We start from the raw sequence: 13,239 nt of genomic DNA, 5'->3' as shown, positions 1-13,239 counted from the left end.
ATATAATAATAAATAAATACAATTATGGCCATTCTAGCACAGATACAAATTGCAACCAAGTTCTATGTTCATAAAGCTAATAAGAAAATATGTTAAATGACTTGAATATGGGAAAGGTGTAACAACTTTAATTTGCATCAAAAAGTGAGAGAATTGTATCAGAAATTGGAAAGTTCGGGAAAAAATAAGGGAAGATCATGTGGTTTTGTCACAGTCTGTTCTAATGTGTCCTGCCCAGCTTGTGGGTGTCGTAGAGGGAAACAGAATGTAGGCTACCCTCTGCTCAACCCCACGTCTAGTTCATCTCAAAGATGAGGAGAGTTTCAGAGTGCAAACATCATAGCCATGGTGATCAACTGTACTGCGCTGATGCAGCGGAAATCACAGAAGACATGTGGTAGTTGCAGCAGCAGAGAAATATTTTGGGGTGAGAGATTTTAGTGCAGAAGAGCTACAGGAAGTTTTGAGAGAAGGGGCTCCATCCTCCCATCCCAACGTAGTGGGATGGAGCGGTGGGTTTTTGGGGATAGTGTATAGGTGCAGGGTTAGATGGTGGTGACCAAAATGTGCAATCCACACTCCGACCTGCGGAAGGCAGTACATTGTCTAGTCTGCTGGAAAGCCACACGAAGAAGAAGAGTGCAAACATCTCCAGAGTCCATAACAGAACACTGAGTTGACCTCAGAGACAGCCCTCCGTTGGAATCATTGAACACCAAGGGCCTTGTCCAGGAAATTGGCAAAATGCTTTGGTTGTCCAGGTAAGAAGGGTGAGAGAACAGCAAGGTCCATCGTCTTCAGGGTCTCAGTAAGAGTGCTGTGAAATAATTTGAGACAAAAGGGTATGTTGACCTACTAAATTTCAATCACAGTTTGACAACTCTAGGACTTTATTAGCAGAAATCTACATATACAATATGTCAGTGACAAAGTGTGAGTCCTCATGATCAAGTTGAGGATTTACACTGACCTGGGGGTGCAGTACAGTAGGTGTGAGTCTTGGTGTAGCTGTTTGGCCAGCTCTAGCTGGTGATTGTCCATAAGTTTGTCATTGACCACCACTAGCAGTGGCTTGTCTGCACCAAGGGTCTCCAGACAACTACCTGCCCCTGAAAATACAAGACCAGACATGTTATTATAATTAAACAACATCATTGACCAGCACAATGGTATGGTAGTTTAGCTAGTTTGTTTAATTTATTTAAAAAAGAGATACACACCAGCATGGCTGATAACCAGGTCGGCACATCTGATATTTTCAGCGATGGAATCCTTGAATCGAAAGGCCTCTAACGTGAGCTCGTGACAGCTGTCTGAATCTGGGAGAATAGAGCCTTGTCCGACCTGCAGGACCAAATGTTGATAGCCGCGGGCTTTCAACTCCTTCAAGAGAGAGATAAAGAACTTTCTAGAAATATAACAATGCGAGGGTATGGCACGTCTACTCAAATTATTATTGTCTAGTTTTTGAGGACAGTTGGCTAGCTAGCTAACGTTAGCTTCTGTACTAGCCATCACAGATCATACTCACTTGAACAGCTTCAGGGGAAGTAACACGTTCGATTAGGTCATCAAAGCTTGTTGTTCCTACAGTTACAAATACCCTCTTCATGGTTACTCGTGTAACTAATGTTATCAAATGTAATTTGCAGTACTTGTACCAAAGATGTCCCGTTTGTTTACATGTTTCAGTAGCCTGACGTCACGTTTTTCTTTCATTTCCTTGGCATTTTCCGCAAAAGAATACATCACTCTGCCACCTAAAGGTTTGGACATGTACCTGCAGTCTAGACATTTTTTTCAGAATAATAAGTATGGTAGTATTGATCTACTGAAGAAACAGTAGTATGTCTATGACCATTTTGAAAATACAACCAGTAGCTAGGTTTCCATTCAATTGGCGACAGATTTTCATGCGAATATTCTAAAATCTTCATAAATAAAATATGCGCATTTTCCCGCAAGTGGTGTGTTTCCACCAAACGGATTTGTTGCCCATAAAAATCCCTGCATGATGACATAGTGCACACAAAACGTACTTTTTCATGTACCGAATAAAAATCTAAAGTTCAATGTGTTTCCATCGCATTTTCAACTCTACCGATAGTTGAAAGACAAAAACGGTTGTGTTAAATAGAAAACGTTGCCTACTCTGATCTTGGCACGTGAGCTCTAGCCAACAGCTAGCAGATACAGTGCGGGTTGTTTTGTCTACTACATGAGATTATGGGTAAACGCGAGAATATTTTTTATCTGTCAAACGGCAGTCAAGCATCGACCATCATGTCACCAGAATAAGACCCTCGATCTATTGGAAGGCAGTATCAAACTCATCACCGTGCACTTTCACCACCCTGTGAAGTTCATCTGTAACCTAATAAAGTGTATGGTTTCCCGAGTAGTAGTGGGAGGACCACACGCCATATCATCGCATTTTCGAGATGATTATATCAATATTTGCGCATAAAGGCGTTTCCACCGCCATTTCCCGCAAATTGATTTTACGACACAAAAAGATCCCAACATGTTGAACGAACAAATTATCTGTCGGCATTTATACAATTACACCGAAACTTCCTGTTTCCATCACAGCTGTCGTGATTTTGTTGAATACAATATGACTTGTCGCATAAAATCTGTGGATGGAAACGTGGTTTGAGATACTTTAAAAAAGCCCCCAGATCTATAGATTAACATCTGCTTTCAAATAATGTAGAGAATGCTGCCCTCTTGTGGCTGATTGTGTGACAGTATTTGGCCTTACTATGTGCAACACATTCAACGTTGCAGATATAAATATATTATATAGAACAGACTATTCTTTCTACATGACAGAAACTCATATCTGTTCTACACCATATTCAGAATGGCCCAACCTCAAGGCCACTCGAGTTGGGTCATATGAATATTGTGCCAGTTCTCATTATGTGCAGTGGAAGGAAGGACAGCACTTTGCATGAAGTGATTTACATTTGATGTGAAGTAGGAAACAATATTCTATATACAGCTCTGGAAAAAATTAAGAGACCACTGCACATTTTTCTTAAATCAGCATCTCTACATGTATGACAGCCATTCCATTCCAGTGTCTGTTGAATTCCAACACAGGCACACCTCATTCTACTGAATTAGGTACTGATTAGGTGATCACCTGAACCAAATCTTATTTAACGAGGAAAAGTATAAAAACCACTGCTGTGGTCATCACTATCCTCTTGCAATAGGACCAGCTCAATGGCAAAAACAGTGCTAATAGTGCCTCAAAAGTAAAATTAATAAAAAAATAACTATGACCATGCCAAAAGAGTTGAAAAGGAACGTTTTGAGTGAGGAAAAGAAGGGTTAAATTCTGGCTTTACTGGCAGAAGGATACAGTGAGTGTCAGGTTGCTTCCATCCTTAAAATTTCAATGATGGCGGTTCATAAGAACAAGTTCAAGCAGCAGGCATTGGGGACAACAAAGCTACAGACCGGCAGAGGGCGAAAACGACTCTACTGACTGGGATGACCGCCAACTCATTCGAATGTCACTCAACAACCGTAGGATGACATCAAGTGACCTACAAAAAGAATGGCAAACGGCAGCTGGGGTGAAGTGCACGGCGAGGACGGTTCGAAACAGGCTCCTAAGGGCAGGGCTGAAGTCGTGCCAAGCTAGAAAAAAGCCCTTCATCAATGAGAAGCAAAGAAGAGCCAGGCTGAGGTTTGCAAAATACCATAAGGATTGGACCGTAGAGAACTGGAGTAAGGTCAACTTCTCTGATGAGTCCAATTTTCAGCTTTGCCCAACACCTGGTTGTCTGATGGTTAGACGGAGACCTGGAGAGGCCTACAAGCCACAGTGTCTCGCACCCACTGTGAAATTTGGTGGAGGATCGGTGATGATCTGGGGGCGCTTCAGCAAGGCTGGAATCGGGCAGATTTGTCTTTGTGAAGGACGCATTAATCAAGCCATGTACAAGGTTGTCCTGGAAGAAAATTTGCTTCCTTTTGCTCTGACATTGTTCCCCAACTCTGAGGATTGGTTTTTCCAGCAGGACAATGCGCCATGCCACACAGCCAGGTCAATCAAGGTGTGGATGGAGGACCACCAGATCAAGACCCTGTCATGGTCAGCACAATCTCCAGACCTGAACCCCATTGAAAACTTCTGGAATGTGATCAAGAGAAAGATGGATGGTCACAAGCCATCAAACAAAGCCGAGGCGCTTGAATTTTTGACCAAGGAGTGGCATAAAGTCAACCAACATCAATGTGAAAGACTGGTGGAGAGCATGCCAAGACTCATGAAAGCTGTGATTGAAAATCAGGGTTATTCTACCAAATATTGATTTCTGAACTCTTCCTAAGTTAAAACATTAGTATTGTGTTGTTTAAAAATGAACATGAACTTATTTTCTTTGCATTATTCGAGGTCTGACAACACTGCATCTTCTTTGTTATTTTGACCATTTGTCATTTTCTGCAAATAAATGACAATATTTTATTTGGTATTTGGGAGAAATGTTGTCAGTTTATAGAATAAAACAAAACATTTATTTTTACCCAAACACATACCTATAAATAGTAAAACCAGAGAAACTGATAATTTTGCAGTGGTCTCTTAATTTTTTCCAGAGCTGTATAGTGTTTATCACAGTCTGTAATGAACAGTCTAAACCAGAAATGTAAGACCATTTGAATCAGGATACCAAACTTGTGACCACATGATGAGGTCAGTGTCCTATCTTAGTATCAGATTTGTACTACATGACAGTAATTGTGTTGAAGAGATGAACGTATGAGACTGAATAACCACACAGAAACCAACGTAAGACTGAAATCATTTAAGGCTGTGTTAATACTCAACTTAAAAATTAAAAATTAAAACGACACTGTAAAGTCGCAAAACCAAAAGCAAGTATAAAAGAAAACTTTGATAATTGGCTAACAATGCAATTAGATATTTTAATAAATAGGTTATGAGAAAAACTTTTTAAAAAATCATAATATAATGTAAAAGTTAGTTTAGGGCCAGAATTTGATCAAACCATCTAACACAGTCATCATCCAAATGACTGAGGAACCTGTATCTCAAGCAACCACACAGCGGTAATCAGAAAACAACCATGGATGTGCTCTTCAGTCATCTCAACGTGAACGTCTCATGCTTGGGGGCAAATTGATCATCATGTCACCAGAATCAGGCCCGTCGAAATAATTGAAAATTGGGCTGCTTCTATGACCACCATACAGTTGGTTTTAGGCCCTGTAAAGCATTGTTTCCCAACTCCAGTCAACTAATCATTAAGCCCTCACTAACCATGTTTCCATCCACAGTTTTTGCGAGTAAAATCATACTGTATAAAAAAAATCACGACAGCTGTGATGGAAACAGGAAGTTTCGGTACAATTTTATAAATGCAGACAGATAATTTGTTCGTTCGACACGGTGGGATCTTTTTGTCTAAAATGTATTATGCGAGAAGTGGCGGTGGAATTCCTTTATGCGCAAATATTGATATAACCATAATATCGAAGTAAACTTGAGTCACGCGATGATGTGGTCCTCCAACTACCACGCAGTTTATTAGGTGACAGATTAAATAATGTATGAAGGTCACGGGGGGTGAAAGTGCACGGTGATCTTGATGTTCCTTTCCAATAACTATCAAGGGTCTGATTCTGGTGACATGATGATCGATGCTTGACATATACAAATATTTTTGTTCTTATCCATAATAATCTCATCATGTAGACTAGCCTACCGGAACTATCTCTGCAGGCGGTTGGCTAGAGCACACGTGCCAAGACCAGAGTTGGCACATCTTCTATTTAACACAATAGTGTGTGACAAAACTAACACATTGAACTTTAGATTTTTATTCGGTACATGAAAACGGTCATCACAAACTGATTTTTATCTGCAACAAGTCCATTTGATGGAAACACCACTGGTGGGGAAATGCACATATTTCCTTTATGCATATTTTACAATATTATTCTGAAAATCTGTCGCCATTGGATGGAAACCTAGCTAATGACTTGAATCAGGTATTTTGGTAAACACTGCTGTAGAGCACAGCAATCATATAATTACCATGTTTTGATTGAATTCTGGCCCGAGGCCCAAACCTGCATTATTGTTATCACTTCAAAATGATATACCAGATTTAATAAACCGATAAAAGTACAAAGTAAAACTTGGTGATATAATGACTGAGCAGCTTCAAAAGGGACGCTGTGGTCCCGAGCAGATTATTTGCCCATTGCTCTAGCACTCCCCAACCCCAAATGAGAAAATAGAAATCCATAGACAACCCTTCATCCTCATTCCTGTAAATCTGTCCTATACACACTGAAAAGTAGTTATTCCCTGGGCCTTCACCATGAAGGCCAGTGAGTCTGCAGGTGAATGTGTTCCACAGTCAAGATATCAAAGGTTGGGCAGGCTCAAGACTCCCTTGAATTGGTTTATGAACCGACAAGAATCTGCCCTCTGGTAGGTAACACTGCCAGCTGGAGAGGTCAGAAGCTGTGATGGAGCTGAAGTGGTTCCTGGGGTCATAGGTCATCAAAACAGGAACTTTACAACAATGGAAAAAGAAAAAAGTACTGTGTTACTGAGAGTAGAGGAAAGACTGAAGACAATAGGTGTTGAGACACTCGTAGGTATGAGGATATTAATATTTAAGTAATTACCACCTTTACAATTAAGGACATTTGCATTTCATCAATATGTAAACTGTGAAACCCAGTTACAATGACCAATACCTCAATGTTTATGTGTGTCTACTGTATGTGTGGGGAAGGTAGTTCACAGTGAAGAAAATCTGCTTCCTGTTTTGGAACATCAATTTATATTTCAGGATGTTGCGTTTTCCTTTTCCTTTGTCTGGGATCTGCCCTCTTGCTCATAGGTCTCATCTCTCTGCTTGTACATTACCATTCACTTCTCTCACTCCTCTTTTCCACCCCTGTGCTCACTGCTTAGACAGTTGGCTTCTTCACGCCACATTCTTTGTCTGATCTAATCATAACAGGCTAAACCAACGGTTTTATCAGTCCGTGCAGCAAACCCTTTCCCTGTCTGCTTCTTCTAACAGCTGTCATTTCGTTCCCTTTGTGCCACCCCTGATCCTCTCATCTCCCTGCCTCCGCATGCACATTTTTGTACACGCATTACGAACTCTACACTGCTGCTATCCATGCCCATAAGTCTTTTGACAACCTGTGAATTCTTGCCTGTTGTCAGTGAAAAGCCTATCAGTGTGCATTTTCACTTCTTAGTATTACTACGTGTGTGGAGGGTGAAGTGTAGTGCTTCAGCCTCTTACCTGGGGGAGAGTTGTGGAGAGGACAGTGTCCCCTACTCCCTTACTGCACCACACAGGCCGTGCAGCACTGCTCCTGTTTCTCTGGCAGCGTGGCATAGTTCATCTGACGGACGATCTCAGCAAACAGCTCGTCCACCATGGTCTTGCTCTTGGCCGAGGTCTCGATGAAGGGGCAGCCCCACTCCTGAGCCAGGGCACGGCCGTCTGCACCCGCAACCTCCCTCTCAGACTCCAGGTCCACCTTGTTGCCCACCAGGATCAGTGGCACCTTCTCAAAGCGCTTCACCCGCACTATCTGGTCTCGCATCGGCCTAATGTCCTGGAGTTAGGGATGGATAGAAAGGATATTCTCAGGAACTGTGGGAAAACGTTTGTGGAACAGTTATTGCTGCATAGCTCTTCGATGTACAGTACCAGTCAAAAGTTTGGACACACCTACTCATTCAAGGGTTTGTCATTTTCTACATTGTATAATAATAGTGAAGACAAACTATGAAATAACATATGGAATCATGTAACCAAAAAAAGTGTTAAACAAATCAAAATATATTTGAGATTCTTCAAAGTAGCCACCCTTTGCCTTGATGACAGCTTTGCACACTCTTGGCATTCTCTCAACCAGCTTCACCTGGAATACTTTTCCAACAGTCTTGAAGGAGTTCCCACATATGCTGAGCACTTGTTGGCTGCTTTTCCTTCACTCTGCGGTCCAACTCATCCCAAACCATCTCAATTGGGTTGAGGTCGGGTGATTGTGGAGGCCAGGTCATCTGATGCAGCACTCCATCACCCTCCTTGGTCAAATAGCCCTTACACAGCCTGGAGGTGTGTTGGGTCCTGTTGAAAAACAAATGATAGTCCCACTAAGCGCAAACCAGATGGGATGGCGTATCGCTGCAGAATGCTGTGGTAGCCATGCTGGTTAAGTGTGCCTTGAATTCTAAATAAATCACTGACAGTGTCACCAGCAAAGCACCCCCACACCATAACACCACCTCCTCCATGCTTCCCGGTGGGAACCACACGCGGAGATCATCCGTTCACCTACTATGTCTCACAAAGACACGGCGGTTGGAACCAAAAATCTCAAATTTGGACTCATCAGACCAAAGGACAGATTTACACCGGTCTAATGTCCATTGCTCGTGTTTCTTGACCCAAGCAAGTCTCTTCTTCTTATTGGTGTCCTTTAGTGGTGGTTTCTTTGCAGGAATTCGACCACGAAGGCCTGATTCACAGTCTCCTCTGAACAGTTGATGTTGAGATGTGTCTGTTACTTGAACTCTGAAGCATTTATTTGGGCTGCAATTTCTGTAACTAATTAACTTATCCTCTGCAGCAGAGGTAACTCTGGGTCTTCCATTCCTGTGGCGGTCCTCATGAGAGCCAGTTTCATCATAGCGCTTGATGGTTTTTGCGACTGCACTTGAAGAAACTTTCAAAGTTCTTGAAATGTTCCGTATTGACTTACCTTCATGTCTTAAAAGTAATGATGGACTGTCGTTTCTCTTTGCTTATTTGAGCTGTTCTTGCCATAATATGGACTTGGTCTTTTACCAAATAGGGCTATCTTCTGTATACCACCCCCTACCTTGTCACAACACATGCGTTTGGCTCAAACGCATTAAGAAGGAAATAAACTCCTCAAATTAACTTTTAACAAGGCACACCTGTTAATTGAAATGCATTCCAGGTGACTACCTCATGAAGCTGGTTGAGAGAATGCCAAGAGTGTGCAAAGCTGTCATCAAGACAAAGGGTGGCTACTTCGAAGAATCTCAAATTGTTTAACACTTTTTTGGTTACTACATGATTCCACATGTGTTATTTCATATTTTTGATGTCTTCACTATTATTCTACAATAGTAAAAATAATGGAAAAACCTGGAATGAGTAGGTGTGTCCAAACGTTTGACTGGTACTGTATATCAATGGGTTAAGTAGCAGCCCATTGGCCCTTCTTCCAACCTGTTGAGTTTATACAATTTTGGACTTGGCCCATAGTTGTAGAGATTAAGGCTATGGCAGGATCTCTCCAATTGGTTCCTACAGGGATGTAGCTCCGTTGGTAGAGCATGGCGTTTGTAACGCCAAGGTTGTGGGTTCGATTCCCACGGGGGGCCAGTATGAAAAATAAAAAAAATGATGTATGTACTCACTAACTGTAAGTTGCTCTGGATAAGAGCGTCTGCTAAATGACTAAAATGTAAATGTACTTTGTCAACAATGGGGTTAGGACTCGAAATTATATCTAGACAACTGGGATTGCTCAGTAGGCCCATTTAAAACATGGCTACAGTGCATCTTGATAGCTGGTGAGGCTATCAAGATGTAAACTCATTGACATGTGGGCAGGTATTGGTAACAACAGGTAGTAAGGGCCTTTACCTGAAATGACTGTTGGTTGACGAGACTGTAGACAAGTATGAAACCCTGGCCGTTCTTGATGTACAGGTCTCTCATGGAGGCGAACTGTTCTGTCCCTGCCGTGTCAAGGATCTCCAACACCGAAGGCGACGAGTCCACTTCAATCTCTTTCCGATAGAAGTCCTCAATTGTAGGGTCATATTTCTCGATGAACGTGCCCGTGACAAACTGGACAGTCAGCGCGGACTTGCCAACGCCGCCGCTTCCCAACACAACCACTTTGTACTCCTTCATTAGGGTGCACGAGCTTGACCCGGGCTACTTAGCTGGCTAGCTGGATTGTTATATCCTTTGACAACATTAATCAAGCAAACCTTGAAAGCACTCCTCTGTAAACTAACAAGTCAACCTCTCTGTTAAAATGTTAACATGTATGCTTTACAATTGACAAACATGCAACTAGTTAAAACAACCACCAATCTGGTTAAAAATAGATGTCTTGGACTGAGTTAGCTAGCTAGCAAAGTTGGCTAAATCCACAACGCCCCTCCATGCTCGCTCTTGAAAAGGAGCCTTCTTATGCCAAATCCTACACAGACAGTAAACATACCTTGACACTAATATGGGCAGTTGCTGCTATCAGTAATCTGCCCCAAAACTGTGCATTAGCTGACTTGGTGGCTAACTAGCTAAGATGCACAATATAAGAATGATTTCCTATTGTGTCCATTTTTGGAGAGCATGTGAATGTGTCTCGCTCACATACTACCACATCATAAACCATACCGGTGTCGCAAAAGCGCAATTCCAACGTCTGGCCTTATCCCGAGCGGGCTGCACTTAGCAGCCAGATAGCGTCTAGGAACCTCGGGTTGGAGTTTCAGTACAATGTTGTCCACAGTACACTGCTTGCGGTTTAGGATGAGTCGGTGGAAGACCTCCCACTCCCTTCCCTAATGTCGTCCTCACGGCCTCTCCCGACTGGTACTGCCTCACCCTCGCGCCCACCACTGAGCTGTAATGTCTTGTGGAACCGAGTAAGTTAGCAACTCGTATTTTCTTTCCAAATCTATCAAATGAGGGAGTACCAAATTTGTTGGTGCGAATACTATATATGTTCAAGTCCTAAGCAGGGACATTAAAACGCTACGTGACAGTCCAAAATGCAGGCCATAATGTCAAGGAAGGACCATGGTGGGGAATGTGCAATTTAATTGGTCACCTTGAAGAGCTATTGGCATTCCCATTGGTTAAACTATAACTTCAGGCGGGACAGTAGATCACAACGTTAGAAGGTTTATAAATTGCACATAGAAATGTGCTGCATAGAATGGAACTTTCAGGATTCCGTTTCAAAATTTAGTGCGCTATTTACAGAAACTATATTATATGTTATTGGCAAGAAATAATTTGTCTGATATGTCATATATTTTGTGTGTGTGTTTCAGCTTTTCCCCAGCAGGTGGAATGGGAGACTCCAAACATTGATGTGAATGTATGTTCTCCTCTGCTTTTTTTGGACCTCTTTTTCTGGATACTTTTGCTCAGGACTCTTATTTTTGTTGTTGTTGATGACTGTAAGGTCTAGGGTTGACCTCTGTTAATCAACGTATCACCCATGCTACAGAGGTAGTCAATGGGCTAGTGGACAAACCAAAACAGATACCCAGATGACCACACAAGTGAAACTTAACTTCGGACAGGGACACAGACACACACTGCTACATTGTCTTTCTCATTTTACAATTTAAAAAACACTAACAATACCAAATTACTCATGAACCATTAAGAGAGATCAACATTTAAGTGCTTTATTAAAAGGTAAAACAAAAATAACAGGAGTCATACATGTATCTCTGTCTATATATTTATACATGGTGAAAATAATGGGCTTGTAGCACAGTTCTCTAGCACATACAAGTGCAAGCTAAATGTCTGAAGTGAACTGCCTTACTGCCTCAACTCAACTCATCTCTAACTACAGACTCCATCACTCTCCATCTTATTATTATCATCTGAAGCTGTGGAAGCCATCGGCCAAGTATGTATCAGATCACCTTGAATTTATTTTTGTTTTTAACACGACTTTGAGATTCTGTGTGTAATGAAAAGTGCTATATAGAATAAATCATTATTATTATTATTATTATTATTTATCCTACAGTGGAGGAGGAGCCCTGGTCATAATGGCTTTGAGATATGATGGACAGCCTTCTTTCCACTTCTAAACAGGTTATAATATCTTAGTCTGTGTGCCAGTTCGTTCTCTCTTTTGCCTTTGTTGTGGCAAGCAGAAACACACTGGAATTAAAAAAATCCCACCAAACCACCTAATCATTGCTTAAATTAAAGGGACACATTCTATGGTCGCTTGGGGTGATGCAAAAATCAACTTTCGTTATCATATGTAGGCACATGTGTAGTTTATGAGACAGATCTTTCATTTAGTAGCTGTTAATTTGTTAGTAAATGTTGGGAGCTGTGACTCTCAATCTATTCTACTGAAAGGTTGTCCTCTCCTCTGTTTACTGTAGAAAGGCCTTGGACCAATCCACTGAGACCAAGTGAGCACTAGAACGACAAAAGACAGGAAAACAGTGAACATTAGTGGCTGTTCGGGCTACATACATTCATTTCCCCACGAGCTGATCCTGATCTTATTCCACAGACAGCCAGCAGGGGGAACTCCAGACTCACAGGTTGTTCTGCTATATAACACACAAAACTCACAAACAATACAATACAACTATTTTTACCACTAGGCTTACTGAACTACCATGAAAAATACATTTAGACAGTTGAAGCGAGCATACTTTTTATTCATAAAAATGACCCTTTCTAGTTGACGAGGGATTTGGCAGTGCCGTCATTGAGATCTCATACTTCTTATTTCCGTCACAGGGGGATTAGCTCAAATGGTAGAGCGCTCGCTTAGCATGCGAGAGGTAGCGGGATCGATGCCCGCATCCTCCAATTATTTAGTCGATTCAGTCAGCACACATTATTGTTGTAGCTCTGGACCAACACACCTGATTCAACTAATCGAAGGATTAGTTAACAAGTTGATTCAGGTGTGCTTGTCCGGGGCTAAAATGTAAATGTTTATCTTAGTCTGTGTGTTGGGGGTACTCGAGGACGGCAGTTGGGAAACACCAGTAGACGGTAGAGCGTGGTGACGAATTGAAATAGTAATCAAAATAGGCCTATCGGTAGGCAATGCTATGATGGCTGTTAATAGCATATTCGGCTAAGTAGTGTTTTATACCCTGTACTGTCAATTGTTTTGAGTTTCAGACATATTTCTCATGCAGTGTTTTAATAGGATTATTTAGGGACAGTTCGAAAATTACTGGGTGGGTGGGGGGGGGGGGGGTTGTAGCTCTCAAACTCTAGGGGTGTTTCTCAATATGCATACAGAGTGGGTGGGGGGGTTGTAGCTTTCAAACTCTAGGGATGTTTCTCAATATGCATACTACTATGCTCCACACTCTCATGCTTCGAGTGCATTCTCAGACTACGTTCTCTTGAGTATGTTCTTGTGACGACGAGAGTGTGG

At 41.8% G+C, this 13,239-nt stretch overlaps 2 protein-coding genes, 1 long non-coding RNA gene and 1 other non-coding gene across 4 annotated transcripts in view; 2 read left to right on the top strand and 2 right to left on the bottom strand.

Annotated features, from left to right (window-relative positions):
* LOC121531834 overlaps window positions 1-11,716 on the top strand; it is a 34,399-nt gene extending 22,683 nt beyond the window's left edge. Inside the window, exon 3 of the long non-coding RNA XR_005994201.2 lies at window positions 11,132-11,716. This is a non-coding gene — a long non-coding RNA (uncharacterized LOC121531834). The remainder of the gene's footprint in view (window positions 1-11,131) is intronic.
* zgc:92907 (uncharacterized protein LOC436733 homolog) lies at window positions 107-1,876 on the bottom strand. The gene is made up of 4 exons (XM_041837302.2): window positions 1,532-1,876; window positions 1,221-1,383; window positions 971-1,109; window positions 107-817 (listed from the first exon to the last, which is right to left on the bottom strand). Exons 1-4 carry the CDS (start codon window positions 1,610-1,612, stop codon window positions 706-708), a joined length of 495 nt encoding a protein of 164 aa, XP_041693236.1. The 5' UTR covers window positions 1,613-1,876; the 3' UTR covers window positions 107-705.
* LOC121531812 (ras-related protein Rap-2c) lies at window positions 5,453-10,871 on the bottom strand. The gene is made up of 3 exons (XM_041837291.2): window positions 9,705-10,871; window positions 7,317-7,635; window positions 5,453-6,565 (listed from the first exon to the last, which is right to left on the bottom strand). Exons 1-2 carry the CDS (start codon window positions 9,975-9,977, stop codon window positions 7,357-7,359), a joined length of 552 nt encoding a protein of 183 aa, XP_041693225.1. The 5' UTR covers window positions 9,978-10,871; the 3' UTR covers window positions 5,453-6,565; window positions 7,317-7,356.
* Window positions 11,717-12,583: 867 nt separating the features above from the next.
* trnaa-agc lies at window positions 12,584-12,656 on the top strand. The gene has a single exon. It is a non-coding gene; the product is annotated as a tRNA-Ala (tRNA).
* The last annotated feature ends 583 nt before the right edge of the window (window positions 12,657-13,239 follow it).

This window comes from Coregonus clupeaformis, chromosome 2, assembly GCF_020615455.1.
Source record: "Coregonus clupeaformis isolate EN_2021a chromosome 2, ASM2061545v1, whole genome shotgun sequence".
In the NCBI taxonomy this organism is placed as follows: Eukaryota; Metazoa; Chordata; class Actinopteri; order Salmoniformes; family Salmonidae; genus Coregonus; species Coregonus clupeaformis.
The sequence above is the reverse complement of the archived record's forward strand: the minus strand, read 5'-3'. Positions and strand labels throughout refer to the sequence as shown.

What these genes read in the sequence shown, in the direction of transcription:
- zgc:92907 (XM_041837302.2), bottom strand. Translation starts at nt 1,612, where the DNA reads ATGAAGAGGGTATTTGTAACTGTAGGAACAACAAGCTTTGATGACCTA. An exon ending in CCTGGTTATCAGCCATGCTG is followed by an intron (nt 1,110 to 1,220) that starts GTGTGTATCTCT and finishes TTGTATTTTCAG; the next exon opens with GGGCAGGTAGTTGTCTGGAG. An exon ending in CTACTGTACTGCACCCCCAG is followed by an intron (nt 818 to 970) that starts GTCAGTGTAAAT and finishes ATTATTTCACAG; the next exon opens with CACTCTTACTGAGACCCTGA.
- LOC121531812 (XM_041837291.2), bottom strand. Translation starts at nt 9,977, where the DNA reads ATGAAGGAGTACAAAGTGGTTGTGTTGGGAAGCGGCGGCGTTGGCAAG. An exon ending in TCAACCAACAGTCATTTCAG is followed by an intron (nt 7,636 to 9,704) that starts GTAAAGGCCCTT and finishes CCCTAACTCCAG; the next exon opens with GACATTAGGCCGATGCGAGA.